Source organism: Anguilla rostrata, chromosome 1, assembly GCF_018555375.3.
Source record: "Anguilla rostrata isolate EN2019 chromosome 1, ASM1855537v3, whole genome shotgun sequence".
Taxonomy (NCBI): Eukaryota; Metazoa; Chordata; class Actinopteri; order Anguilliformes; family Anguillidae; genus Anguilla; species Anguilla rostrata.
This window is the reverse complement of record NC_057933.1, coordinates 8,840,296-8,865,793: the sequence shown is the minus strand read 5'-3', so window position 1 is coordinate 8,865,793 and position 25,498 is coordinate 8,840,296. Positions and strand designations below refer to the sequence as shown.

Sequence of the window (25,498 nt, the reverse complement as noted above, 5' to 3'; positions counted from 1 at the left end):
CACTGGCTAATCCCGGATTGTAAACCAACAAGAAAGCGGTGATTGGTTACAGAGGAGTTTCGTGTTCAAATTTCTCTGCGAATCAAATAGTACAAATGGTCATTTTGAAATTTGGTTTTTTAACCGTCAGGCGCGATTACAATATCCAAAATAAACTGGGACGATTGGTGGTGGATGTCCGGTACGAGATTTCAGTCCAGCATTTTAATTAGTTTAAAACTACTTTATTTGTGAAAAAAAGAGGAAAATTCAGAATTAAGATGGACTTGGATTCACTTAAGTATGCAGATTTGCAGCGGCTGGCGAAGGATATTGGGCTAAAAGCGAATATGAAGGTAACGTTAATGCGAAAGTTTGCTAACCTTACTAGTGAAGCAACGTTAGTTGGCTAGGCGAATGTTGGCTGCTAATTGGGTGCCAGTAACGTTAGTGGTAAACACGTTTGCTAATTTGTACAGATAGTAGGTAGCTAGCCAAGCTAAATTGCAATCTACCGTTATTACCTTAGAATTTGATGACCACGTTTGTGCTCTCCTGGATGGCGAGCTAAGTAACTAGCTACTAGATAGAAGGATTAATGTCAGACAGATAGCTAGCTAGTTGTCCTATCGCAGTATTGCCTTATGGGAATTTAGACTAACGTTTATCGTTAAGTGCAGTTAGCTAACAGTATATCTGGAATTGCCTACTGTAATCCGTTGTTAACGTTCGCTTTTTTTGTTTTGTATTCTCCAACAGGCAGAGAAATTGTTGAAAGCCCTGAAGGAGCACTACAAGCAACAAAGTCTGACGGAAAATGTGAGTCCCGCCCTTTATTTTGGTCAATTTGCCAAGGTCAATCTAGGTTGCAGAGGTTTTGTTACGGGAGAATTAATAATGGTGTACAGTCATCTCTTCTTTCAAACTGCTGTCTTTCATAAGAATTTTAAAAGTTTCGGGCACCTTAAAAACAGAACCTGCAGCAGCTTTACACTCTTGAATAGAGTGGTGCTGTACCATGCAGCATCATCAACTTCAAAGTGATTATCAGTAGTTTTTCCGTGTTTAAAAACAAAAAACATTGGTGTTTTAGATTAGTCTGAAACTTCAGATAACAGGCACATGTTTTTGTGAAATGTTATTATAATTTCAGTTTTTGGTGGAATCTTATCCCTTTTTGTGATTATTAACAGGCAGAGGGTGGGATAAGTGGAGAGGAGGTGGACACCGATGCCAGCCAGCATTTACCAAGCTATGACAGCGCGGCCTTTGTCACTGATCGTCGTGCCAGGGGCCAAAAAGGAAAGAGGAAGCAGCTGGAGGCAGAGGAGTCAGTAGCTGAAATCAGTGGCAGCATGCTGCAGTCCCCCACGCAGGTAGTGCAGCACTGACCACTCTGTTTGAATGTGACTAATGCACTGCATCTGATTTGTTCTTTCTGAAAAAAATGTGTGTGTGTGGGGGGAAAAAAAAGAAAAACATGCTTGTGTCTTCAAGACTGATGAGGAATCTGGCAAAGCCACTGAAGGGCAGGGGAGTGCTAAGAGGAGGAAGGTGTCTGCTGAGGAGGATTGTGGGACGGGGCTGATGGAAGAGAGCTCGGAAGAGACCGTACTGCAGTCTTGTACCACGGACGGGGGAGCAGAGGGGCCTGTTGGAGGTACAGGACACCCCAGACCGAAACGCCTACTTCACTTTATTCATGGCCGTTGTGTTGGTAAGAGAATTTGCTCACTTGTTGTATTGATTGTTTCTAAGCAAGTATGGTTTTTTCCCTTTGCAGGAGAAGATCCGAAGACTGCAAAACCTGTTGGGAAAATTCCTCGTCACGAAGGGCTTCTAAAAAAGATGAACAGACCTGTGCTGAAGCCAACCACACCAAGTAAGAAAACATAATAATGGCAATTGCATCAGAGATATAAACTAAGGCCTTTCTCCACGGTACCTTCAGAACTTCTAGGGATGGCTATCCTGAAAAGGGGTGCTTTAAAAACAAGAATTCATATTTTACCTTGAAAATATCAGAAGATTCCTTAGTCTGTCTGAATTTTTAAAAACTATGAGCTCATACTTACTACCTTGAAAATATGTTTGATATACAAGCAATATCAAGTATTTCAGGAATAGCGGTACAATTTATTTGTCAGCAGTATGTAATTTGTGGTAGGTTTAAAAAAGCAATTTCAGGAAATGGTATGTCCTTATTCTTCTATTCCTATTATTTTTCCGGCTGACTGAAAAAAGCAATAAATTGTTGGACCATGAATATTCCTTGCATATTATTTCTTGGTAATAATTCTGAAACAAGCAATTGAAGCTGACACGCTCATTTTGTGTACAAGTGCTTATCTGTTCAGCACCAGTGGTTTTGTATTTTCTTCATTGCCTTCCTGCTACTTACAGTACCTGAGTGTGCTACAGCATTGGAGAGACAGAAGAGCCTTTTGCTGCATTGTGCAGAGACTAGCTCCTTGTAGCAAGTTGGTATTTCGATTTGCTATACCATCCTAGGTTAATTTGGATGAGAATCAATGTCACCTCGGACAAGAGCAACCTATCACTTATGACCTTTTATGCATGTTTTTTTTTTCTTTTCAATTGTAGTCTTCTGCATTCATTGCTGAACCTTCCACTATCGATTCTGCGGAGCACAGACAAGCGTGAGCTCTGCTACTGATGCACCTGATCAGCCAGCAGGGCTGACTGGTGTGCAAATGAGACGTTGTCATCCCAGCCAGCTGAAACTCTCAGGTCCCTTAGTGACACTAGAGCCAGCTGTACATCGCGCTACAGGGCTGCCAGTCCCATTCGGATTTAATACCTGACTGTGGGGCTCATCTGTGCATTAGAACAGTGCCTTAGCAGGATGAGCCACACAGCAGCTGATACTTGCGACCATTTCTAATTATCTCCTGGTCCAGTCATTGCCCGCACTATGCAGTGGGCAGTGTACCACCTAAATACACTGAAACGCAGCAGTTGAATGTAGCATGAATTCGTCATGAATATGATTTTGCACCCTTTCTTTTGCAGATTTCAAGAAGCTCCACGAGGCTCACTTCAACAAAATGGAGTCCATCGACTCGTATCTTCAGAGGAAGAACAAGCAAATGGAGACCATCAGGAACCCTGTGAAAGAATTAAAGGTGATTGCTTTATCCCTCCATCCAAAAAACGATGAAACGTGAAAAAGAGCAGAAGTTAAATCTGCTCTCCCAATGCTTTTTTTATTTTTATAGATGCTGTCAGAGAAGGCCAACATCATTAAACCAGTGGAGAAAAAAGCAGCTCCGGTCAGTACATTTTATGAGCTCTTAAGATTGCTGTCTGGCTCAAGTACACAGGAGGGAGGGAGGTGCTGGTGTGTCTCTGTGATTGGATAAATAGACAGTGAAAGGACTTGTGTGGGAGAGTGCTGATGATACAGGTATTATTGGGAGAGTGTTTGGTGAATGACGGTCGTTTTATCTGTCCTCCAGAAGCCCAAAGCGAGCCGTGCTTCCCTGTTCAGCCCGGTGACCCAGGGCAGGAGGTCCGTTGCAGACAAGCGCAGGCTGACCCAGCTGTCCGCCAGCAAGCCCGCCCTGAAGAACAGCAGCTCCTTCAAACCCACCGTTGTGTCCACACGAAGGATGAACGTCAGGTCAGACAGTCCTCCTGCCACCGTAACCAAACGCATCAGGTTCCAGTCCATTTTATGCAAGCTGTCTCGGTATAGGTCAGTGTTTCTCAACCCTGGTCCTGGGGACCCACTGCCCTGCATGTTTTATGTTTCCCTGCTGCAGCACACCTGATTCAAATGAATGGGTCGTCATCAAGCTCTGCAGAAGCCCGATAACGACCCATTCATTTGAATCAGGTGTGTTGGAGCAGGGAAACATCTAAAACATGCAGGGCAGTGGGTCCCCAGGACCAGGGTTGAGAAACACTGGTATAGGTGGTCCTGTAAAGAGCACTGAATTCTCTTCTTAAAGAATTTAAAACTTGCTTTGGAATTTGATTTGAAATTCTCCATGGTGCCTTGGAAATGCCCTTATTAATGGAGAGGTAAAAAGAAGTTATGTAATATTATCCACTATAAACCCAGTCTCTTCAAAACGGAAATAAATTGTCAGCTGTCACTGCTGGGAGAGCAATTTAAAGTGACAGTTGCTTGGAAGAATATATTTTGTTTTGAAAATATTTTTATGAAAATTTGCATTTGATCAGCAGATCTTTCTCTTTAAATCCATATAAGCCCATAAAACAAACTGGCACACTTACAGATATGAATGGGAAAAGCTTACACCAGGGAAAAGAGGTAGTCTCAGTGTGATAAATTTGGGGACAGCATACAGACTCAAGTGAAAAGCCATGTGCAAATGCGACCGCTCTTGTTGCTGCAGTTTTTCACAGACCACTCGGGACAACGAACACAAGCGCTCTCTGGTGAAGACTCCGGCGCGCATGTCTCCGCATGTTGACCTCATTTCCACCCCGACCGGGCAGGCGAAGCCAGAGGTCAAGAAGCCGGCCGTCTCCACTACCAAGACTCCTGTCGCCTCCAGTACCCAGACGCCTGGTAATACACACCGTTCTCTGAGTCGCTCTGGATAAGAGCGTCTGCTAAGTGATTGTAATGTAATTTGGTCATTCACTTGGACGACAACAACTTTATTTTTGTTTATAATTATAACTATTGAGTATTTCTGTCTCCATTTAAATGTTTTTTTTATTTGTTTTGTTTTTTGTTAGGTGTAACCCCGTTTGTTTTCAATGGAAACACCAGCATCTCCAACACTCCAGGAACACAGAAGAAAAACACCTTCGACCTGAAGGCCAGCCTCTCCCGGCCCCTTTCCTACCAGCCACACAAAGGTGAGCTTGCAGCCTAGCAACATGAGCCCAGCCAAATACTGTCACACATTAAGAGAGATTGAGTTCTCAGCCCAAGTAGGTAAATTCACGGGTGGTCTTTAGCGTATTTTCAGTAATGTTTGGAGGAAAACTTCATTTGTACAATAGCAAATGTAAAATGACCCTTATGTTCTGTTGTGTAAGCAGCCTGTCCATCTACTGTGGGGTTTCTCAACCAAGGTTCAAGGGGCAGTGTGTATTTCAACTAAACTCATTAGAGTGGTTGAATTGTTAATTGAATGCCCATATGGGGAGAGAAATTGTTAAACCACTATCTTATATCTTTTTACCAGCACACGTGAGCACCTGATTTGCTCTTGATGTTACACATATGTATTGGATTTTGCAGCCTCGTCAAGCCTAATTCCTTAAAATCAACCCAACGTAAAAAATAAAAAAGCACACCCAGCATCCCTCGCCATGACCAGATTTAAAAAACGCTGTACTACTGTGTTCCAACTCGTCCCATCACTTTTTCACACAGGAAAGCTGAAACCATTTGCTGACGTTAAGGAAAACGCAGCTCTTAACACCACCCAGTCACACCAGAAGAATTACAAGACACACCAGGTTCAGACAAGGTGAGCAGGTTTGAGGCCAATATGTAATCTGTAGAAAATGTGTTCGCTAGTAGCTTTCTCTTTACAGCTTTACAAGTCACCTAAATTGAGACCCTATTAGGGGTGAATGTTGTTTAAAGTAATGATTATTAACACATTCACTGTAAACTTGTACACTTGTGGGTTCTACAGTATTGAAATAACAGGAGGTATTTTTGTATACTGAGGAATTAGTGAATATTGTCCCAGCCTTAACTATATTGCTAGAAACCCAACAAAAAGCCTTTCTATTATTTCCATTAAATGTCCGTTACATTATTATGTTCACAATTCACCAAGCCGCAAATTTCAGTCTCTTAACCATACAGTGCTACAAGCCTTCCCATGTTACACTTGTGTAAGATGAGTCTAGCCAGCTTCTGGGGATGCGCTAGGCTAATAAACCTGGAGCCTCAATCCCAGCTGCTCTTCCTCTGACCCTCATTCACCTGTGTGATTGATGGGGATTGTTCAGCAGGTGCTAGTGTAACGTGTTTGTTTGTTGTAGGGTTGAGCGGCGTGCACGCCACACACAGGACAGGAAGCAGAAGAAGGAGAAGATTCTGGGGGCCAGGAGAGGCCTAGCAATGTCCTGAGTTTTGTATTTTGAAAAAACTTCTGTAAATACTCATTTTAGCCTTGCTTTTTTTTACGGTCTGTGTATAAGTGTGTTTTTCAAGCGATTGTCAAGATCTGTACAGCCTATCTCCACTGTGGGGGGAGGAAAGGAGGGGGGGGCCTGCTCTGCAAACCTATGCTTTCTAGTCCTGGTAAAAAAATATAACTTGTTTAATTTTTGGTAGATTAGCATCAAAGGATACATCTAATTCTGTATTTAAAGTTGTGTTTAAGTGATTACTGGACAAGTAGTTGTAGAGGTTTTTTTTTTTTACATTCGCAGATTAAAAGCACCAATTATCTGACATTTAAAAACTTTTCTGTGTTCATTTATTTACAGATAACATCAAAAACACTGTTCTGTGGTGACATTGCACCATTAAAAATAACCATGTCTGAACAATGCTGCTGATGGGTTTTTTTAGTCTGATATCAGCCTTTTCTTTTCTGTGCTTTCCATCCATTGAACTCCATTGTCTGCACAGTCTCTCAAACTTCAGGGTTCCTTTTGTACACCTCGTAGGCAAACTCTTCCGTGTGCGCGCGGTCATTGCAGACGGCGATGAAGTCGATCTCCAGCTGGAATGGTCCATCAGCCTTGTCGCCAAGGGTGAATCCAATTGTGTTTATCTGAGAAGCACAAATATGAGGGCCTTAGACACAAGCCAAGCCGTTTTGCATCCTCATTGGTAGCTACCTTTGTGTGCCGTTGATAGTGAGAGCGTATTGCAGTGATTGGGTTTGCAGGGCACTAAATGAAATTAGTTTCATTGCTGTACTGCTGTTTGTGTGTGGTAGAGCTGCTATGACCATACTGCTGCTGATCTGAATAAAGCCAACATGGGGAGGCATGTTTGTTATGAGCTCTTGTCTACATGGTAAAGTTGGTCCATTGTGTCGGATGTCAGATTTATACTGACCTTGTCGAGCCAGAGAGGGTGCTGCTCGTCTTGTATTCTTCCACGACTGGAGATAAAGAACTTTGAAAAAGGAATCTGTCCCAAAAAAAAAGCCAAGAAAAAACTTGCCATGTTTTCCACATTGAACCCAGAATTCGACCAACATTTGTTTCACAAATGTCAGATTTTTTTTTCTTCCCTCCCCAGACTTTCAGCTGGGTCATAGGAGCAGATGGTGGCAACAACTTCTAAAGAAAGTATGGCTGGCTAACTGAAGATTAAGATGACTATATTGTTCTTGATAGGATACAGTGCTATTTTAACATACAAATACATTTTAGACATGCACTTTAAAGCATTTTCAAAAAGGAACTAATCACAAGTTTCAAATGTAAGATTTAAAAAATAATATTTCAGAAAAAGATCCTCTTAAGAATTTACAGATGGAGGATTGTCAGCTGCAAATTACAATTTTATTTTACTACTACATAGTTACTACAGTGAAATCACTAGCATTGCACCTCTGGCCTCCAAATTTCAAGGGATTTGTATAGAAATTTCTGTACCTTGACTTCTTCCCAGTAAGGCCCACCTCTTGTGAACAGGAAGTAGTTGTACATGTCATCACTCTGGTGGGTGAAGTAGGTCTCTGCGGTAATATTTATCATCCATGGCCTACCATCACCACGGATGCGTAAATACAAGGTGTTGAAGCTTGACCAATCGTAGTGCTTCTTCCTGTCAAAGGACATCTGTCGAGAAAGATTACGCAGTGAAATTCTCTAATTAGCAAGTGCAAACTGTCCTTTGCATTAGTAAAGATTAACGATGCAGATAAATTCAACTGGTAAATAAATTCAAGTTTCACATTAAGTGGCAATCGTTGGTGAGCATGTCTGCTAGTCCAGTTTTTCTACACTATCATCCTTTTTTCCCCCAGGAAGTACCGCACTGACCATTGGCTGTTTGGAGCGTAGCGTGCAGTAGCCACTGTAGCGAGTCTCTCCATCCCGCGGTGGAGTTGAGCAGAGGGTACCATACAGTAGGCAAGTGTTGCTGTTTCTGCCCAGTTTCAGGTAGGCTTCACTTCGGCCCCCAATCTCCCTGTCGGAGGAGACCACCCACTGGGACAGGCTCTCTGGCCCTCGGAATTCCCACTGCACCTGAGTCTGTTCCTGCATATGCACCTGAAGTGGCCGTCCCTGTGGCCCCACAAACCGCTGAAACATCTCGTCTTTCAGCAGCCCTAAATGTTTCTGGACACCCTCCACACCCTTGGAAAAGCTGAACTGTATCTTTTTCCAGGGCGGGGTGTTATCCCGCGGCTGACCCGGCCGACGGTACTCCCCCATGAAATTTACCCGTTTGCCGCACACAAGGGAGCAGAGGGACGGCGAGAGAGTCAAGAAGTGACCCCTATGAAGGGTGGTGATCTGCTTCATGGGAGTCAAAGCCATCGTCCATGTAAACTATATCTGCAATCAAGCCTTAAGCACCTTTACGTGAGCAGTCTTCATGGCACAATCCTTGGGAGGGAAAAAAATATTAGAGACTTAAGCTAGTTTAAATCCATCAGTCTCTGTTTCACCTAGAAGATTCTGTACGAAGTTCAATTTATAATAAAATTTGCTTCAACAACATTTGAGTCCACGTATTCATGAGTTAGCATTCGGCTGTAGTTAAATTTATAATCGCAACGACGGTAAATATTTAGTGGCTAACACGTAAAACAACTGGAGCATATCTGTCAATATCTTTATATTTTGCCGTATTAAATATTATTTTATAACTGCAGTTACGAAGCTATCATATACAAAACGTTTACAAAAAGCTAACTATCAACCATGGCAAGCAGACTCGAATTCATTAAATTCCTATTTGTACTAACGTCAAATTAAAAGGCAATAATTGTTATAATGCACCATCATTGGCGAACGGTCGGACACTCATTGTGTTCAATTAGCTAACGTTAGCCATAATCATTTGACTCTAGCTTACTAAAGTATCCATATTCTGCATTGCAAGAGTATGTCCGCCATTTTATTATTTTTTGGAGTTATAAAGCAAACAAAAATAAGGTTAACCTTGCTGCTCCTGGCTTAGATTATGGCTGAGGGAATACCTTTGAAATGGTGACCACATCAAGTACATTCCATGCCAGTACAGTTCTCTGAGCTCCACTGATCTTCTGGGTTCAAGAAACACTAAACATATGGTGCGTCGTTCTAAGAAGCCCCATAGGAAAACATTACTCCAACCATTTAGGTTCCACAAGCAAGCACTAACAACTTAAATAGGCTAGTAACAGACAAAATGTGACAGCTTCTTCTCACTCACTGCTCAGTTTTTATTAATTTTCCCATTTTTGTCAACAGTTGGAATCCCCAATGTGTGTGTGCGCATGCGTGTGTATCAGCACTTATTGCTGCAACCTCTGCAACGTGTTTTTAATGCTTTAAACTACAAACCCGTCAATGCAACTATACTAGCTATTGTTGTGACAGCATTTGGTCAGAAACTTCTCTGACTAAAATGACTTTCATTCCACACAAAAACTGGGCTTGAGTCTGGGAATCACCACAATCCATAAACATGTCTCAAACATGTTTTAATGTGAAATAATATTAATAACGGTTGCATTCATATACAACTTTTAACCCATTTCAAAGCACTTTATTTTGAGGGAGATCGACTCACTTCAGTCACCACAGATGTGTTGTAACTTACTGGGGTTATGCACAATTGACACCTTATGCTGGAATACTCACTGCACATCAACTGAGGGATTTATTTAATTGAACTGGTTAATTATTAGATGGAAAGACTGGGATATTTTGCTAGCAGACCAGGGAAGATAAGCACTATTGGAACATAAATGAGCACAATGAGCCAGAACAATGATTTATTGTCTTGCTGAAAGACAGTGACTTGTGCGGTCTTCATCACTACATTGTAATGTCATTTTTAAGGTTTATATATATATATTTTTCATGTACATACTTTGGAATCAATTCAATATACTGCTTATCTGTAAAAACAGAAAAGAGTCAAACCAACAAAACCAAGAACAGCAACCACTGAGTTAATTACAGGCAAAGTCGCGATGGTCAATCTAGTATTGAAAGGCGGCCAAATGCAATGTTATTAGATGGTATATTAGAATAAATACAATAAATCCCATATGTGAATGATCACATCTGAAGTTCTAGTCAATGAAATTGTTCAATTTGTGACGTAACGGGTCGAGTGTAGTGCAGGCGCATGCCCAGTGGTCCACTAGCGCCTTTGTGTGGAAGACTGCGGAGCTGCCGCCGTTTCGTGCTTAGCCGAGACACAACGCACACACACACAGGTAGATAATCATGGTGAATGTAAAGAAGCGGAAAGGACGGGTCGTTATTGACTCCGACTCAGAAGACAGCGCGAGCGATGATAATTTGGATCAGGTAAGGGTTTGCTTGGGAATATCTCATACCATCGTGTTCCAATAATTGTGGCCTGGCTTTGACGGTATAATGGAAAATATGCTTTGTGAGTTTGGGCGAAAAACACCCCGCCACGGGCCTGTCGAATCGTGGGGCTTAACCAGTCCTCTCCGGTTTGAGTTAGCTCGTTTGCTAACTCGCTAGCTACTTGATACTGGAGTCGTCGTAAAATATGCCAATTTATCCCTCGCTTAGAAGGGAAGGTTAAACGAATACTACCATTTAGAACGTTAATTCCAATTACGTCATCATCTATTTCTGTGTTGACAAAATTATTGGGAAGGAATGTGTAGCGCGTAAACATGATCCTCTGTGCACGGCTTGGTTGGCTAGCTAGCAAGCTTGCTACCTCGGTGTAGTGTTGAGTACCTTGTTAGCTAGCTATATTTTCTAACAATCACATTGGAAACGTTCGTCGCAACGTGAATACGTGAATTGGGTTGTTACTACGTGACTAGCTATTAATTTATGGAAAATTACAACAGAATAACACGGGAAGAGTAACAGTAATGCTGGTAACTGTAAATAGGTTACACTGAAATGTCTAGCTGTCTATCTAGCTTGCTGGCTAGGCAGCTAATGTTTACTAGCTAGCTAATTGCAAAGCGAGCCCAGAAGGTTTTTCATATACCAGAGTCTGCAGGGGTAAGTTTTGTTTCTGAGTGCCTAGATTTCGATTAGCCAGGTAACATCAGTTAAATAATTAACATTAAATCACATACATCTAGCCAGCTAGTCTGTACAGCGTGTTATTTAAATGATTGTCGATTCTGGGTCAGCGTTGAGTTTGCAGTGCACGCCTCTAGCTATGATTGTCAAACATGTTGGCTGCTGTCAGTAAAATTTTTGACCTTCGTCAGGTTTATTATGTATGTTTGGCATTACATTCTAATGTGGTGCACATGCTGACAGTTGTAGTATTAGGAAGTACACTGTGGCGTGTGCATATTTAATTTGGGAGAACCATAACAAAATGTTCTATTTTTAAACGGTGCATTGCCATTTGCCTCATCGCAAATTCAACGAGACTGTAAATAGGATTTACTTGAGTGAAATTCGGCGCGCTCTTTTTTTGCGGTCTATTTTGCACTTAGTTTATTCTTCAATTTTCAAGGTCTTCACAGTATAAATAGGTTGCAAGAACAGGCTTTGACAAATAAGACAGAGCCTAAAGCTTAGCTTTAATTGCACATGCAAAACACTCTAATTTGTAAACACATTTAATCCAAGGATTTTTGTCAAGTGTGTCAGTGTAGTATGCCTGACGGAGACAGAGATGGACTTACTCGTTCATTACTACCTTGGCATTGAAACCTCCGTAGGTTTATAGGTGCAGTGCTTGTAGGCCATTCCATTGTTAAGGTTTTGTTTTGAGTGACATTGAATGGTCTTCAATTAATTAATAGTTGCATTTCTGACCTCAGATTAATGTGCAAATTATTTCTAACCCTCTGTATCAGGGCTGCCAAACCCTGTGCCTGGAGATGCACCATCCTGTAGTTTTCCACTCCAACCCTTAACAAAGCACACCTCATTCCACAGCTATAATTCTCATTGAGCTTCTACTTAGTAGAATCAGGTGTGCCAAATTACGGTTGAAATGAAAACCTGCAGGGTGGTAGATGTCCAGGAACAGGGTTGGGTGGTGCTGCTCTATATTATGGAAGTGAACCATATAGAATGGGTTGGTTTCATTTCTTGGTCTCAAGCTCTTATTCAGACAATTTCGAAATACAACACGCAAATGTGTGTGAAAGCAAAATGTGGGAATCTCAGTTGGAACGTTGTTTCCAGTAAAGACGTTTTGAGGTGGTTGAAAGGAAATGTGGTGTGTTAACGTGAGGTCTTTCTCTTCTCCGGGCCACAGGAGCTACTGTCTTTAGCAAAGAGGAAGCGGGTGGACTCAGACGAGCAAGAGGATCCAGCCAGCAAGCCGGCTGCCTCCACCGACTCGGAGACCTCCGACAGCGATGATGAGGTACCGGCGATTCCCTGGTTAATGTAATTTACCTCTGTACGGTGTTGTTGCCCTGGTTTATCCTAGGTCCAAAACTGAAATGTTAACTTATAGAAAAAACATGGTGGAGCTCCATATTGAAACGACCGTCCTATTGAAACCAGTATCAGCATTAAACCTTCAGCGCTGGCAGAATTGTCACAACACCATACGGCGGTTTGGCTGAGTATTTCTGTGTTGTTTTGCTGCATTGCTTAGGTAAAGGAAAGTGTACCCTCTCTTCTGTTGAGGAATCAATACAGCCTACTAGCAACAACGTTCAGTGCATGTCTCATCCAGTTTGTGAATGGTAGCATAGGGGCATGTGGGTGGGTGGTCAGAAGCCACATAACCCTGTAGTCTTTGAGTGCCCAGGATCTGAAGCTAAGTGAGACGGCGCTTGATTTTTTTTTTTTGGTGGGTAGCCTCTTGGAAACCCTTCCCCCTGAATCCCATCCAGTGAAAAGTCTGTTAATTTATTCTGTGGTGTTCAGTGATGCAGGTAGCATTGACATTTCAAAGTAAAAACATTTATAGCTTTGCAAAAGATTTTTTAAGAATGCATGTTTTTTTTTTTGGTCTAATTTCTGAGGGCAGCGGAAATAAAGTCACATGACATGACGCTGGTGAGACGCTTCTCACCAACTGGGCTGGGTGGTTCCTCAATGTGGGAAAGCAAGGCCTGACCATTTGCCAACCTTTGGTTCTTTTATGAGTTGTTGTTCTTGATGCTGTCTGCTGTTGTCTTTGATTGCTGCACTCATAGCTAATTGCTGGTGCCATTGCTGCAATCAGAATTTAGAATCTGCTGTATCTTGTCTTACATTTGTGTTGCTATGGTGACTTTGATGCTTTCATTTTGAAGGCAGCAGGCATGTTAAACCTGTTTCTGGCAAATAAACACATTGGCTACAAAATTATATATAGATGGTGTTATGAAAAGTTTCTGTCATGCTCTGTCATGACATGTTTCTGTCATGGTTAGAGAAGGCAATGTCAGGGTTTTCTGTGTTAAAGCTGAGCTTGGCTGCAGGCTAGAATTATGGTCTCTACTTTTTTTTCCAGTGAAAAATGCAAAATCGTCTGATGTTGTGACCCCTTTATTCTGGAATTTCTTCAAAGAGACGAAAATGCGAGAGAAGAGTAGTAGTGTGGAAAAAGTCGGCTATTTCTGTTTACGAGGCTCAAAGTGCAGAACAACACGGTGCGGTTTCTGTTGGATGTGGTCTTTTAAATCTAGTGACCCAGTGCACCTGGCTGTCTATTTGCCACAAATCTGTCAACATCTTACTTTGTGCATGTTCTGTTCCATGTGCGGGTCAGCACGGTAGAGCTGGGGCCCGTTGCATCCCCATGGGGACAGTCTTAAATGTCTGGAACTGTTGCCAAGTTCGAAGTGTTTTTCAGGAATAAATCCAGCACTACCGTTAGGGAGGATGATAAAGAGCAGACATGCCCGATCGGGCGTTTTCTCGTGACAGGTTCTATCGCATCATCTCGCTGCGGCGCGAAGTCTGGAGGAAATGGGATCTGTCCTCAGACTGAATCTATAGATATACAAGCTTCACTGGAAGTCTTTTCGGGGTGATATCTGGGTCACTGTAAGTGCTGCCGTTACCCTTGAAAAGGTCACTCAAACGCACCTCTGAGATTTTTGTGGATCTGATTACCCGGTCTCTTCCTGTCTGTAGCCACTCCATGTGCTGCCCCCCCCCCCCCCCAATGCGCTGCCCCGCCCCGCTCCCACAATGCACTGCTCCCTGTGAGTAGAGATGCTGTCTGTCCTGTGGCCCTTGTGGATGCAGGGCTCCCATCACAGTTCTTGCTTTTAATTATCTGCTTCAAAACTAATCCTTTGAAATAGTTTATTTAGTGAATTGATTTGCTGCTTTGTTGCGTTTTGACCGTTTATTAGGACTCCACACGTCCTGACCCTGGCCCGTGGGTCTTTTTCAGTTTGTCTTCTCGATTTTTAATAAGATCCAGCCTGCTTATGGAACAATATTTCTGTGGCCAAATGTGCTAACTGCAAACCAAGGAAAGGCAGAAGCCCCCCCCCCCCCCCACATCAGTTGCTTTGGCTGTATTGCGTTGAGAAAAAGTTGTTACTAGTAAGAGGATATTTCGCACTTTGCATGTTTGTCAACAGATGTGATATAGACAGTTTCCACGGGACAAGAATTTGCTGCTCCCATCAACCCCTGCTGCAACTTCATTTTTTGGACGGTGCCCATCGGTTGTTCACTGATAAAACGGAAGCCGATGGGGGGACATGGGCTGTATTATTTGTGCTGTGACTCTCCCCCATATTTGGACCAAATTCTGGCCATGCCAGTGCTAACTGTGGCCGGGAGCCCCATGGGCTTATGGGTAATTGGGCTTAGTGTTTCCCTGGAAAGGCTTGCTTCAGGCAGCAGGGTTACCTCATGGTTGGGTCCTCCGGTCAGTCCAGTGCCTGTGATCTGCCTGCTGCCCGTCAGGCAGCCCTCTGAGACCGAGGTCCAGTGCTGCCTGGTGAGAGAGAGGCAGGTACTGGCTTCAGATGAATTCATTATTTCATAGTTGTATTTTTGGCTTCATACAAATTCATTATTTCATAGTTGTATTTTTGGCTTCATACAAATTCATTATTTCATAGTTGTATTTTTGGCTTCACACAAATTCATTATTTCATATTTGTATTTTTGGCTTCATATGAATTCATTATTTCATAGTTTCATATTTGGCTTCGTATGAATTCATTATTTCATAGTTTTATTTTTGGAGGCAAGTCTTCTCACATTTGTGGTGAGCGTAACACCATGCAGTGCGAGTGAACTCTATTCTTTTCTAAGTACATGCAGTCATGCTTTTGGGGAGGAAAGTGTGCACGTTCATGGTGATCAAGATGAATGTTATTTGGGTATGGACGGGTCAGGCTCAGTTCACACGTGCATTTTGGGCTCAAGTTGGTTGTGATGTTTATTATCAATGCATCCAGATTAAAAAAGGGGGAGAGGGGTAGTGCAGCATCTGCTGTGTATAACTGATGCCCGTGAACAAATTCCAGCAGCCTGAGAGGAGAGTTAGCTGGCATCAGCGGTGCAGCCCTTTCTGCTTGTACATTAGCTCTAGCTCAGAGTGCCTTACACAGGCCCACTGATCTTTTCCTTCTTACCTACGTGCTGATCGCAGGGATTGACAATCAGATCGATGCACTTATGCAAGTATTTGTGGATTGGCACCATGCCTGCCTGATCCATAGCGTATACGTGTGTGTGCATTTGTTTGTCAACAGAGGGCTGGCAGCGTTTAGTGCAGTCGTGGGAAAATCGGCCAGTGAGGATTACTGTCTGAAATGGGTTCACTGTCCTGTGACGTTAGCAGGGAGCTCCGCTGCAGTGTTGCCTGTGGGCACTGAGGAAGGGGATGGGTAATGTGGCAGTGGAGCTGGAGAACTGGACAGTGGTGGTTTTTTTTTTTGGGAGGAGTTGAGCCACTCACTGGTGACCAGTTGAGCAGGCCTGTTCTGACTAAGCAGCGTTCTGTCTGGTGAAGCAGGGTTTCCCACAGGTTGAGAACTTATTTTGCGGTGGTCGACTCCGTGTGTGTGTGTGTTTGTGTGGGGGGAAGCTGGTTGACTCCGTTTGTGTGTTTGTGGGGTAGGGGGGAGCGGGGTGGCGGGCATTTGCAAACCGGGGTGGGTGTGGCGAGGGTGGCGATTCTGTGCAACACAGCGTGCTAGTTCGGTTGCTGTGACGATACAACACAAGAACATACACAAGAAGCCTCTCACCTCCTCCCATATACCTGAACGCTTCTCCTCGTGGCTCACGCTATTGTCAGATTTGAACAAGCGATGGTGCTCTTTGCTCTTTGGCACGAGGGGGCTGGCTTGTTCTGAAAAGACAACATCTAGCGACATTTTGCTTAGTGTAACTTTAATTTTATTCCAAAATTTATAACAAAAACAAGCCCAAAAAATCGCAACCCATGACTCTTTAAATTTAACAGCGACTTAAAAAAAATGAAATAGGAAAAAAAAAAATGTATTGTTGTTTTACGGTTGCTGTGGTTACTTGCCGTGTGTACTGACGGTTGTACTCGCTGTGGTTTCCGTTTCCCTCAGTGGACTGTCGGCGGCACCAAGGCGAAGAAGAAGGTGAAGGTGGGGAAAGGCAGCGAGAAGAAGAGCGCCGCAAAGAAGCGGGTGAACAAGGCGGCGTCCTCCGGCAGCTCCGATGGCGACAGCTCCGCGGAGAGCTCCGCCCCCGAGGAAGGTGGGCAGGGGGGACTGTCACGGGGATGGGAATTTTGGGGGTAACTGGGTGTCCGACACACCCCATTTGGATCGGTGACCATCGTGACGTTGGCTCCAGACGCATTGGTTTGTTTTAAAGGGGAAGTTGGTCTGAAAATTCTAAAATGAATACTTTCATGACAGTGCATAATTATGCACAGTTTGTAGTAGCATTCTGTAGTCTACAGTAATGGTTTATTAGCTTAGTACCTGGTCTCTGTCCTCTAGTGGATCCCTAAATCTCAGTCTTATGTCAGCCTGTGCTCTGCAATCAGGAATAAAGTGTCCTTTTTGCATTCAGGAGTTTGAAATTTTGTCCTTTGACCTTACTTCCCTTTTAGTGCACTGTCAAACATGCTTTCGGAAATTGTTTTGTGTACTTTTGTAACCTGGGGGTTGCTCTGTATTAATGACCTGTCAATGGCTTGTTAACATCATGTTTTCATCAGGTGTTTTCTGTTAAAACCGTTTGTAACCTTATGTGAGGAGTGACCGGATCTGTTCCTGGTGTGGTTGACCTTGGCTGACCTTGGCGGTTCCTGTGCTCCCGGCAGGCGAGGTGTCGGACTCGGAGAGCAACAGCTCGTCCTCCAGCTCGGATTCGGACTCGTCCTCGGAGGACGACGTCTTCCGCGACGGGTACGGCGACGACCTGATGGGGGATGAGGAGGACAGAGCCCGGCTGGAGCAGATGACGGAGAAGGAGAGGGAGCAGGAGCTGTTCAACCGAATCGAGAAGCGGGAGGTGCTGAAGAGGAGGTGAGCGAACTGCGGGGCGAGCCAGGGGGGGGGGGGGGGGGTCACGTAGCCTAGGACAGTCCCACTTGGGGAAACCAGGAGGAGGGCACACTGGAGAAAGGGCACTTTGCTTATCTTGCCTAAATGCCACAGTTGAAGCTGTTGACACTGAAGGGTAACTGAATGTGCTCCTCCTAACACCCTTCACTGTTAGGTTTGAAATTAAGAAGAAGCTGAAAACGGCAAAGAAAAAAGAGAAGGAGGAAAAGAAGAAGAAACAGGAGGAGGAGCAGGAAAAAAGGAAGCTGTCTCAGGTTCAGGACACTCAGGTGGTGAGTCCACACCCCTAAACACCCCCCCACCACAAACACACACACACACGCACGCGCACACACGCACACACACCCTGCACATTGACGTGACCAATCCTAATCCACAGCACCTAGTAAGACGGTTCACTCACTTGAAAAGGTAATGTGCAGATGTATATATCCCTATATCTAGGATTCGTTTATTTAGTAAGGACATTACGGTTTCTCAGCGCTGGCCCTCCAGGAGCCAGACTGTGTAACGGGACTGGACAGGCCCATAGATTTACTGCCCATCGTTCGCCTCCAGGTTATGTCTCACAACAAGGAGAGGAGGTCCAAGCGGGACGAGAAGCTGGATAAGAAGTCTCAAGCTATGGAGGAGCTGAAAGCAGAGCGAGAGAAGAAGAAGAACAGAACAGGTACCCCGCCCCCCTCCTCCCTGTTCCACCTCTTCTCGTCTCTTTCCTTATTTTTAGTCACTGTCGGTTGTTTCTGGCTATTCTGAGAATGAAACTGATGAAACATTTTATGGAAGGGTTGTTTGGGTAGGTTTGGCAATTAGGTGAATGGACTGGTCGTGGGTGATGGTTTTATCACTAAAAGTACGGATTGGTGGTGGTAGTTTGGTGATTTGGTGTATAGATGGGCAGTGGTAGTTTGGTGATTTGGTGTATAGATGGGCAGTGGTAGTTTGGTGATTAGATGTATATATAGGCAGTGGTAGTTTGGTGATTAGATGTATAGATAGGCAGAGGTAGTTTGGTGATTTAGATGTATAGAGAAGCCGTGATAGTTTGGTGATTTGATGCACTGATTGGCAGTGGTAGTTTGGTGATTTGGTGTATAGATGGGCAGTGGTAGTTTGGTGATTTAGTGTATAGATGGGCAGTGGTAGTTTGGTGATACTGTCCCATCAGTATTTCACATTGTTCTCTTTTCCACAGCTGAACTCCTGGCAAAACGGCAGCCACTCAAAACCAGCGAGGTTTACTCCGATGACGAGGAGGAGGAAGAGGAGGATGACGATAAATCCTCCGTAAAGAGTGACCACAGCTCCCGTTCTTCATCTTATGATGAGGAAGAGGAGTAAGTATCCCACACCTTTGGTGCAACCTGTCAGACTGCATGCATGCTTAAGATCAACTGCTGGACTACTAGGAGCTCTGTTGTTCTGAGGCAATCTCAGGCCCTCTTTTTATTTAGCTTTATAAGGCAGACACTCTATGAGTGTCCATCCTTAATTTTTCATTTTTTAAAAAAGGGCATATTTGTAGCAAAATCAGTGTGTTTTGTAATTGCCCGAGAGCAACAGTCTTGCCAGGCATTCAGATGTGATGACACGCACACTGTCACTTGCATGTCGAATGCGGAAGAGCAATTTCAAATGTAGCTCCGGTATTAGTAGTGTAAAAACAGGGATGTAAGAAAGTGAAAAATGAAGGATAGACACCTCACAGTTTATACCTTTAACGAGGGCTGGATGGGTGTGTCCGTGGATCTCCCCATAAAGGAAGGGTGGAAGGTCAGAGTGGGCAGTGTGAGTTGTGCAGGAGGTCATTTGTGGGGTGAACATGAATGCAGAACCTTTGAACGAAGCCCCGCCGGGGCTCCCCCGGTGAGTAACACGGTCCCGATCGAATTGTGCCGCGGCGCAGGAAGGAGGAGACCCCGCCGAAGTCGCAGCCGGTCTCGCTGCCGGACGAGCTGAACCGCATCCGCCTGTCCCGCCACAAGCTGGAGCGCTGGTGCCACATGCCCTTCTTCGCCAAGACGGTGACCGGCTGCTTCGTGCGCATCGGCATCGGCAACAGCAGCAGCAAGCCGGTGTACAGGGTGAGGGCCTCGCTGGCGACCCGCGCGCGCGCTAACCATGAACCGCCCCCCCCCCACTTTCAGTGTGCTGCACTGTGAAACGTCGTCTCTCTCTCTCACGTTTACGCTACCACGCATGGGCAGACTGGCTCCTTTTCTTTCTTTAAAAAAATATTTGGGTGAGGGGTTCGCTAACGACCCGCGCGCGCTAACGATGGAACCGTCCCTCTGAGAGCGTCCGTATCAGACTGCTTCCGGTGTGCTGCACTGTGGAACTCCCACCAGTCTCTCACTTTTAGACACTGACCACATGGGCAGACTGGCTCCTACTTTTTTTTTCCCCCTTGTGTTTATTTTTTTATCCCTTTATCTTGTTATAACTTAAGTTTAATTTAACGTTTGTTATTTTTTATTCCCCCGCCCGCCCCCGCCCCCGCAGGTTGCAGAAATCGTGGACGTGGTGGAGACGGCGAAGGTCTACCAGCTGGGATCGACGAGGACGAACAAAGGCCTGCAGTTGCGGTACGCGGACCCCGGGCTCCGGTGGGTTTGGTGCGCGGCTTTGGGCGAGGCTGTGTGTGTTTTCCCCTAACCTCTGAGGGACCCCCCGTCCTCCCCCCCCCGTCCCCCCCCCCGTCCCCCCCCCCCGTCCTCTGCCCCACAGACACGGGAACGACACGCGGGTGTTCCGGCTGGAGTTCGTGTCCAACCAGGAGTTCACGGACAACGAGTTCATGAAGTGGAAGGAGGCGGTAAGCGGCGGGAAGAGAGGGAGAGAGGGATTGTGGGAAGGGCGGGGGGCGCGCAAAATAAAGAGATCAAGCGTATGTTTTTTGGTGTCGTGCATGAGCTTATGCCTCAGTGTCATGGTCGTTTACTATTTAACATGCATTTAAAATTCTCACCCAGCTGTATGTATAGCTAATAAAGTTGGTTCATAATGACAAAAACCTTAATGCTTTGGTAAATGGAGGTTTTGTTTTTGTTGTTGCCATTTTTGTTGTTTTTTTTTTTTTTTGCACAGAGGATTATGCATGACATTGACAGTATGAATGGGGGATGGGGGTGTTATACAGTTAGGTGAAACTTATCATGGTTTAGTTATGCACTGATGCCTTTTCCCTCAGTCATTCTGTCGTTTCCCTTTCATTTTCATTGTCCAGATGATCATGGCGGGAATGCAGGTCCCCACTTTAGATGAAATCACCAAAAAGGAACAAGCCATCAAAGAAGCCGTCAACTACAAATTCAACGACAAAGACATAGAGGACGTGAGTCGGCTCGTTGCCGTTCGTACTTATTTTACACGACACGGTGAGTGGAATGTGTGAGAGAACCCTTCTTTCCTTTCCCCGTGTGCAGATCGTCAAAGAGAAAGACCGTTTCCGGAAGGCCCCGCCCAATTACGCCATGAAGAAAACACAGCTCCTCAAAGAGAAGGTTGTTTGAAGTGAAAAATGTTCATATTACTTCATTTTATTTATTTATTTTTTTTTTTTTTTTTACTAACTACCCATGCACAAGGCCCCCTTTGAACACATGGTTGATGACTCATCCTTGAGAAACATTGCCACTCTCAAAGTGACCTGCCATGACCTGTGTGTGTGTGTGTGTGTGTGTGTGTGTGTGTGCGCGTGTGTCTCTCTCTCTCCTCAGGCTATGGCGGAGGATAGCGGAGAAGGCGAGAGAGTCAAACAGATCCAGGATCAGCTGAATGAGCTGGAAGAGCGGGCTGAGGCTCTGGACCGGCAGAGGACCAAGAACATCTCAGCCATTAGGTGAGAACACCACCTTTCCCTTTATAGTACAGTACATTACAGTACATTACAGTACAGTACAGGCATTCGGAAGATGAAAAATGCATAAATCCGGGTTAAGAGCAACAGTAAGCATAGTAGTGGGAGATGAACACTCAGAGAGCAAATGTAAAGACCTAGGATCACCTGTAAACAACTTCAAACTACTATTTTTTTCATTTGAAAAAAAAACAAGAGGAATAATCGGATAATCTCACCCAGTGCCCCCCCCCCCCGCCCGTCTCAGCTGAGTGTCTGTAATTACCTCTGTGCTGTGTTCAGATTTTCACTGAAGTCATTGTGACAAATTGTATAGCCTAACTGTGAGCCTGATTATGCGGGGGGTGGTCTTGCAGGCAGTGCACAGTGCCTACCTTGAGACTGCAGGCCACGTTCAGTGGAGAGTCTGTGCTAGGTTGCGGTCGGGTCCCGGGTGTTTCGCCTGTGGGGAGAGGCGGGGAGGGCTGACCTTGAATCTTTGGCTCTGACCTCTGTCCCTCTCCGCACAGCTACATCAACCAGCGGAACCGGAGCTGGAACATCGTGGAGTCTGAGAAAGCTCTGGTGGTGAGTGACACGGGTCTAGATCCTGTGACTTGCGTTGAACAAACGAAGACTTTTAACCCTTCAAGGTGTGAGATCACAAATACGTGATTAATTGAATGTTCTGATGCTGATGTAATAAGTCACTACTAGTTGTAGAGTTCTAGAACACTGACTTGTAATTTTTTTTTTTTAAACATTCTAAAAAACACGCTCTTGGTAAGATTAGGGGTTATAAATCTCCAGTGAAATTCTGTTCATTTCCCCCCCATCAGGCAGAAGGGCAGAACGCCAAGAACCAGCAGATGGACCCTTTTACTAGAAGACAGTGCAAGCCCACTATGGTGTCCAACGTAAGGATTGTGTATTTGACATCTAGAATAGTAATAATCTGTTTCTAAAGTCCGTCTGTGAGGAAGGGGTCACTCCTGGACTGTGTTTGACTGGTTTTTTTTGTTTGTTTGTTTTTTGGTATAGGCCAGAGACCCTTCTGTCCACGCTGCTATCCTCGCCCATCTGAACCAGAAATACGGCTCAGGTTCAGGGCAGGACAACGTTCTGGAGAAGAACAAACAGGTACGGTGCACCTGAGGGAGAGAGGGAAAAGGGAGGGAGGGAGGGAGAAGGGAGGAAGGGGGGGAGGAGGGAGGGAGGGGGTGGGGCTCAACCTCGCTGTGTGGCTGTGGCAGTGCAAAGCATGTAGATCAAGTCTTGCTGAGGATGATGAGAATGTGCATTGGCCTGAGTTTCCTCCCTCTGTTTTGTTCACAGGGACAGCTGGGTCAGAAAGACAAAGACGTCACCAAAACATCAAGTGACCTGTCTGAAGATCTTTTCAAAGTTCATGACTTTGACGTTAAGATAGACCTTCAGGTTCCTAACGCAGGTGTGGTTCATTCCTGTGTGCATCTGTGTGCGTGCATGTGTGTATGTTTGGTTTGAGTTGACTTTACATATACTTGCAAATTTTATGTGTGCATTTTAGGTATTTGATACACATCTGGCTTACTCCCATTGAAATGGCTGGGGGGGAAATATACTCTCTGACAAACAGTCTTCTGTCTTATCCTGTGTTTGCATTAGAGGCAAAGTCTCTCTCTGTGAGCTCCAACGCCCTGCCTGTGAAGGACGGCGCTCCCCGCCGGTCACTCAACCTGGAAGACTACAAGAAGAGGCGGGGCCTGATCTGAGCCCCGCCCACTTACAGCTGTCCTTGCATGTGTCAGTTGGTAGCTCTGGGGCCTCGAGGCTGGGGGCCACTCCTGTGTGTGTGTGCGTGCGTGCGTGCGTGTGTGCATGTGTGCGTGTGTGTGCGCGTGTGTGTGTGTGTGCGTCCGTGCGCGCATGCGTGTGTGTTCGCGTCCGTGTGTGTGCGCATGTACTGGTGTGCGTGTGTACAAGCGTGTGTCCATCCCAAAAACGGGAGAGAGGAAATATTAAAATAATCTGGCAACTTTTTTGTAAAGGAGACTTTTTAAAAAGTTGTCTAGTCTACTTGGGTTATTATGTCCAGAAATAGTACTTGGAATTGTCTCTTTTTGTTACTCCTTTTTATTTTTTATATATAATTATTTTCCTTCACAGATTTCACGGTTGTCGTTTTTTTCCTTTTTTTGTCATTTTGGTTTTTTTTTTTTGGAAGGACACTGCGCTGATGGATTATAAATTATCTGTAAGAAAGACATTTTATCTGAATGACTCGGATTATTTCGCAACCTTGAAGAGGACTTTGAGATTACTAACATGGACAGTAAATGGTAATCGGAACAGGATTTCGTTTTCCTCCTCCAATGTTGGATTTTTTGTTTTTTCACCGCCCCCCTCCGCATCACACAACTACCTACATAAACTGGAGAGGATCCTTCCGCCACTCTTCACTAACCTCGCTCTCCAGTAGTTCTCTCTTGAAGAAAGAGGAGACCAGGGAAGACACAACAGAAACTTGGGTAATATCTGTCCCTCCAGGATTGTACAAGGGAAAACGCATGGACTAGAGATACGTTTTTTTTTTTTGTTTCTGTTTTAATATGACACACCAATAAAAGCAAACCTGTATCCCGTGTAAAGTATTGAAAGCGTTGTTTTTCTTTTTCTTTTTTTGTTTCCCGAATCCCCACTTTGACTCCTTTTTTTTCATTTATAAGAGAGCAGATTCTAAGTGTTTACAGGTGTGTCCTTAGTCAGTTCTCGTATTGATGTGGCATGCCATGTAAATAAGCGACTTGGAGTGGGTGCTGCACAATAAAGAGGCACTGTTTCATACCTGCTGTCTGGTTGGCTGTGTGTTTCTGTCGCTGTGGGCCAAACTGCGGCTGTCTTCGCAACACATCTTCCGATCGGTGCACTTTTTTATATTGGATTCCTGAAATAATTTCAAAATGGCAGATTTTTCCCTCCTCTTTTTCCTCTCATCCGGAATCGGCAGTTGTGCTATGCTTTCTCGTTACCACTGCGTCACGTCCAGGGGAGGGAGCACTGCAGTTCAAGTGGGTGCCTTCCGCTGACATACTCGTCCACAAAGTCTGGCCGTGTGCAAAACAGCTTGCCTACTATTACAGGCAGCAGCGTAGTATAATGGGTAAGGAACTGGTCTTGTAATATAAGGGTCACAGGTTCGATTCCTGGGTAGGACACTGCTGTTGTACCTTGAGCATATATACTGAAAGCATTGTTTCAGCATATATCCAGCTGTGGAAATGGATGCAATGTAAATGCTATGTAAAAGTTGTGTAAGTTGCCTGCTCAATGCCTGTAATGTAATGTCTTGAGTATACAATTTGCACAGTTTGCAAGTTTTATACAGCTTGCATACCATAGTCATAGTGGTGAGTAAGTAAGGTGTAACTTTACACGGCCAGTGATTCTTCCCACAATGTTAGCCACACCGCGTGTGAACGCTGATTGGAGGAGAGGTGCATCGTTCATTGACTAAAACTTGGCAGCTCATAATTGTTGGGTGAGTTGCTAGGGAGTGTTTGTGCAATGGTAGCCCAAGAAATCATGGCTTGGTGAAACCCACCCCACCCCAGCTGGACCAAGCCAGCTGGGTTCATCTGCAGTGTACTCTCAGTCATATACATTACATTGCATTCACTTTGGCAGATATTCATGTATCCAGGAATAGAAAAGTGTCTTCTCGCTGATCGCTGTCCTGACTGCAGTGGGAAACTCATTCCACCACCCTGGGGACCAGAACAGACAGCTGTCTGCTAATGAACAAGCACGAAACAGTCCAGACCCACGGCGCAACTTGGCGAACTATATAGCTAGCTGGCTATGGCATGCCATGTCCTCACCTCTGTAACGTTGTTTGTTGTCCTCCGTGTGTCCATACATCTATCGGTGGTTGTAGCTGTGTGTCCTTAGCTCCTACTCATGCATGCAGGATAGCATCCGTACGCGCTAACTAGGTTAAGTAAAGTAGGCAAAACTCTAACATATTAGGGTTAGCTAAAGTAACATTAGGCGATAAAGCTGTGCTGAAAAATCTTGTGCCGTTCGAAGTGGTGATTTTGGGAGATGCACCTGCGCATGCGCCCTACTGAAC

At 44.7% G+C, this 25,498-nt stretch overlaps 3 protein-coding genes across 7 annotated transcripts; 2 read left to right on the top strand and 1 right to left on the bottom strand.

Annotated features, from left to right (window-relative positions):
• The first annotated feature begins 100 nt into the window (after positions 1 to 100).
• On the top strand, positions 101 to 6,497 carry nusap1 (nucleolar and spindle associated protein 1). 2 transcript variants are annotated; one of them, XM_064319007.1, is made up of 12 exons: positions 101 to 335; positions 739 to 798; positions 1,173 to 1,355; positions 1,477 to 1,639; positions 1,763 to 1,861; positions 3,013 to 3,125; positions 3,219 to 3,272; positions 3,459 to 3,622; positions 4,365 to 4,540; positions 4,714 to 4,836; positions 5,360 to 5,456; positions 5,983 to 6,497. In XM_064319007.1, the coding sequence occupies exons 1-12, from the start codon at positions 261 to 263 to the stop codon at positions 6,068 to 6,070; spliced, it is 1,395 nt and encodes a 464-aa protein (XP_064175077.1). In that variant the 5' UTR covers positions 101 to 260; the 3' UTR covers positions 6,071 to 6,497. The 2 variants fall into 2 exon arrangements, with proteins under 2 accessions (XP_064175077.1, XP_064175128.1); XM_064319058.1 differs by lacking the exon at positions 101 to 335 and adding an exon at positions 366 to 432.
• On the bottom strand, positions 6,406 to 9,279 carry ndufaf1 (NADH:ubiquinone oxidoreductase complex assembly factor 1). Of its 2 annotated transcripts, none has more exons than XM_064319460.1 (5): positions 9,076 to 9,279; positions 7,948 to 8,517; positions 7,558 to 7,743; positions 7,013 to 7,087; positions 6,406 to 6,722 (listed from the first exon to the last, which is right to left on the bottom strand). In XM_064319460.1, the coding sequence occupies exons 2-5, from the start codon at positions 8,446 to 8,448 to the stop codon at positions 6,582 to 6,584; spliced, it is 903 nt and encodes a 300-aa protein (XP_064175530.1). In that variant the 5' UTR covers positions 8,449 to 8,517; positions 9,076 to 9,279; the 3' UTR covers positions 6,406 to 6,581. The 2 variants fall into 2 exon arrangements, with proteins under 2 accessions (XP_064175530.1, XP_064175437.1); XM_064319367.1 differs by having other exon boundaries at positions 9,114 to 9,278.
• Positions 9,280 to 10,258: 979 nt separating this feature from the next.
• Positions 10,259 to 24,218, top strand: rtf1 (RTF1 homolog, Paf1/RNA polymerase II complex component). Of its 3 annotated transcripts, XM_064318679.1 has the most exons (19): positions 10,259 to 10,437; positions 12,344 to 12,454; positions 16,581 to 16,731; positions 17,306 to 17,510; positions 17,704 to 17,821; positions 18,108 to 18,219; positions 18,745 to 18,886; positions 19,456 to 19,633; positions 20,052 to 20,155; positions 20,277 to 20,364; positions 20,776 to 20,883; positions 20,975 to 21,052; positions 21,269 to 21,390; positions 21,918 to 21,975; positions 22,227 to 22,304; positions 22,429 to 22,527; positions 22,723 to 22,837; positions 23,035 to 23,172; positions 23,536 to 24,218. In XM_064318679.1, the coding sequence occupies exons 1-18, from the start codon at positions 10,354 to 10,356 to the stop codon at positions 23,139 to 23,141; spliced, it is 2,058 nt and encodes a 685-aa protein (XP_064174749.1). In that variant the 5' UTR covers positions 10,259 to 10,353; the 3' UTR covers positions 23,142 to 23,172; positions 23,536 to 24,218. The 3 variants fall into 3 exon arrangements, with proteins under 3 accessions (XP_064174749.1, XP_064174673.1, XP_064174830.1); XM_064318603.1 differs by having other exon boundaries at positions 10,260 to 10,437; positions 23,035 to 24,218; XM_064318760.1 differs by having other exon boundaries at positions 10,261 to 10,437; positions 20,052 to 20,134; positions 23,035 to 24,218.
• The last annotated feature ends 1,280 nt before the right edge of the window (positions 24,219 to 25,498 follow it).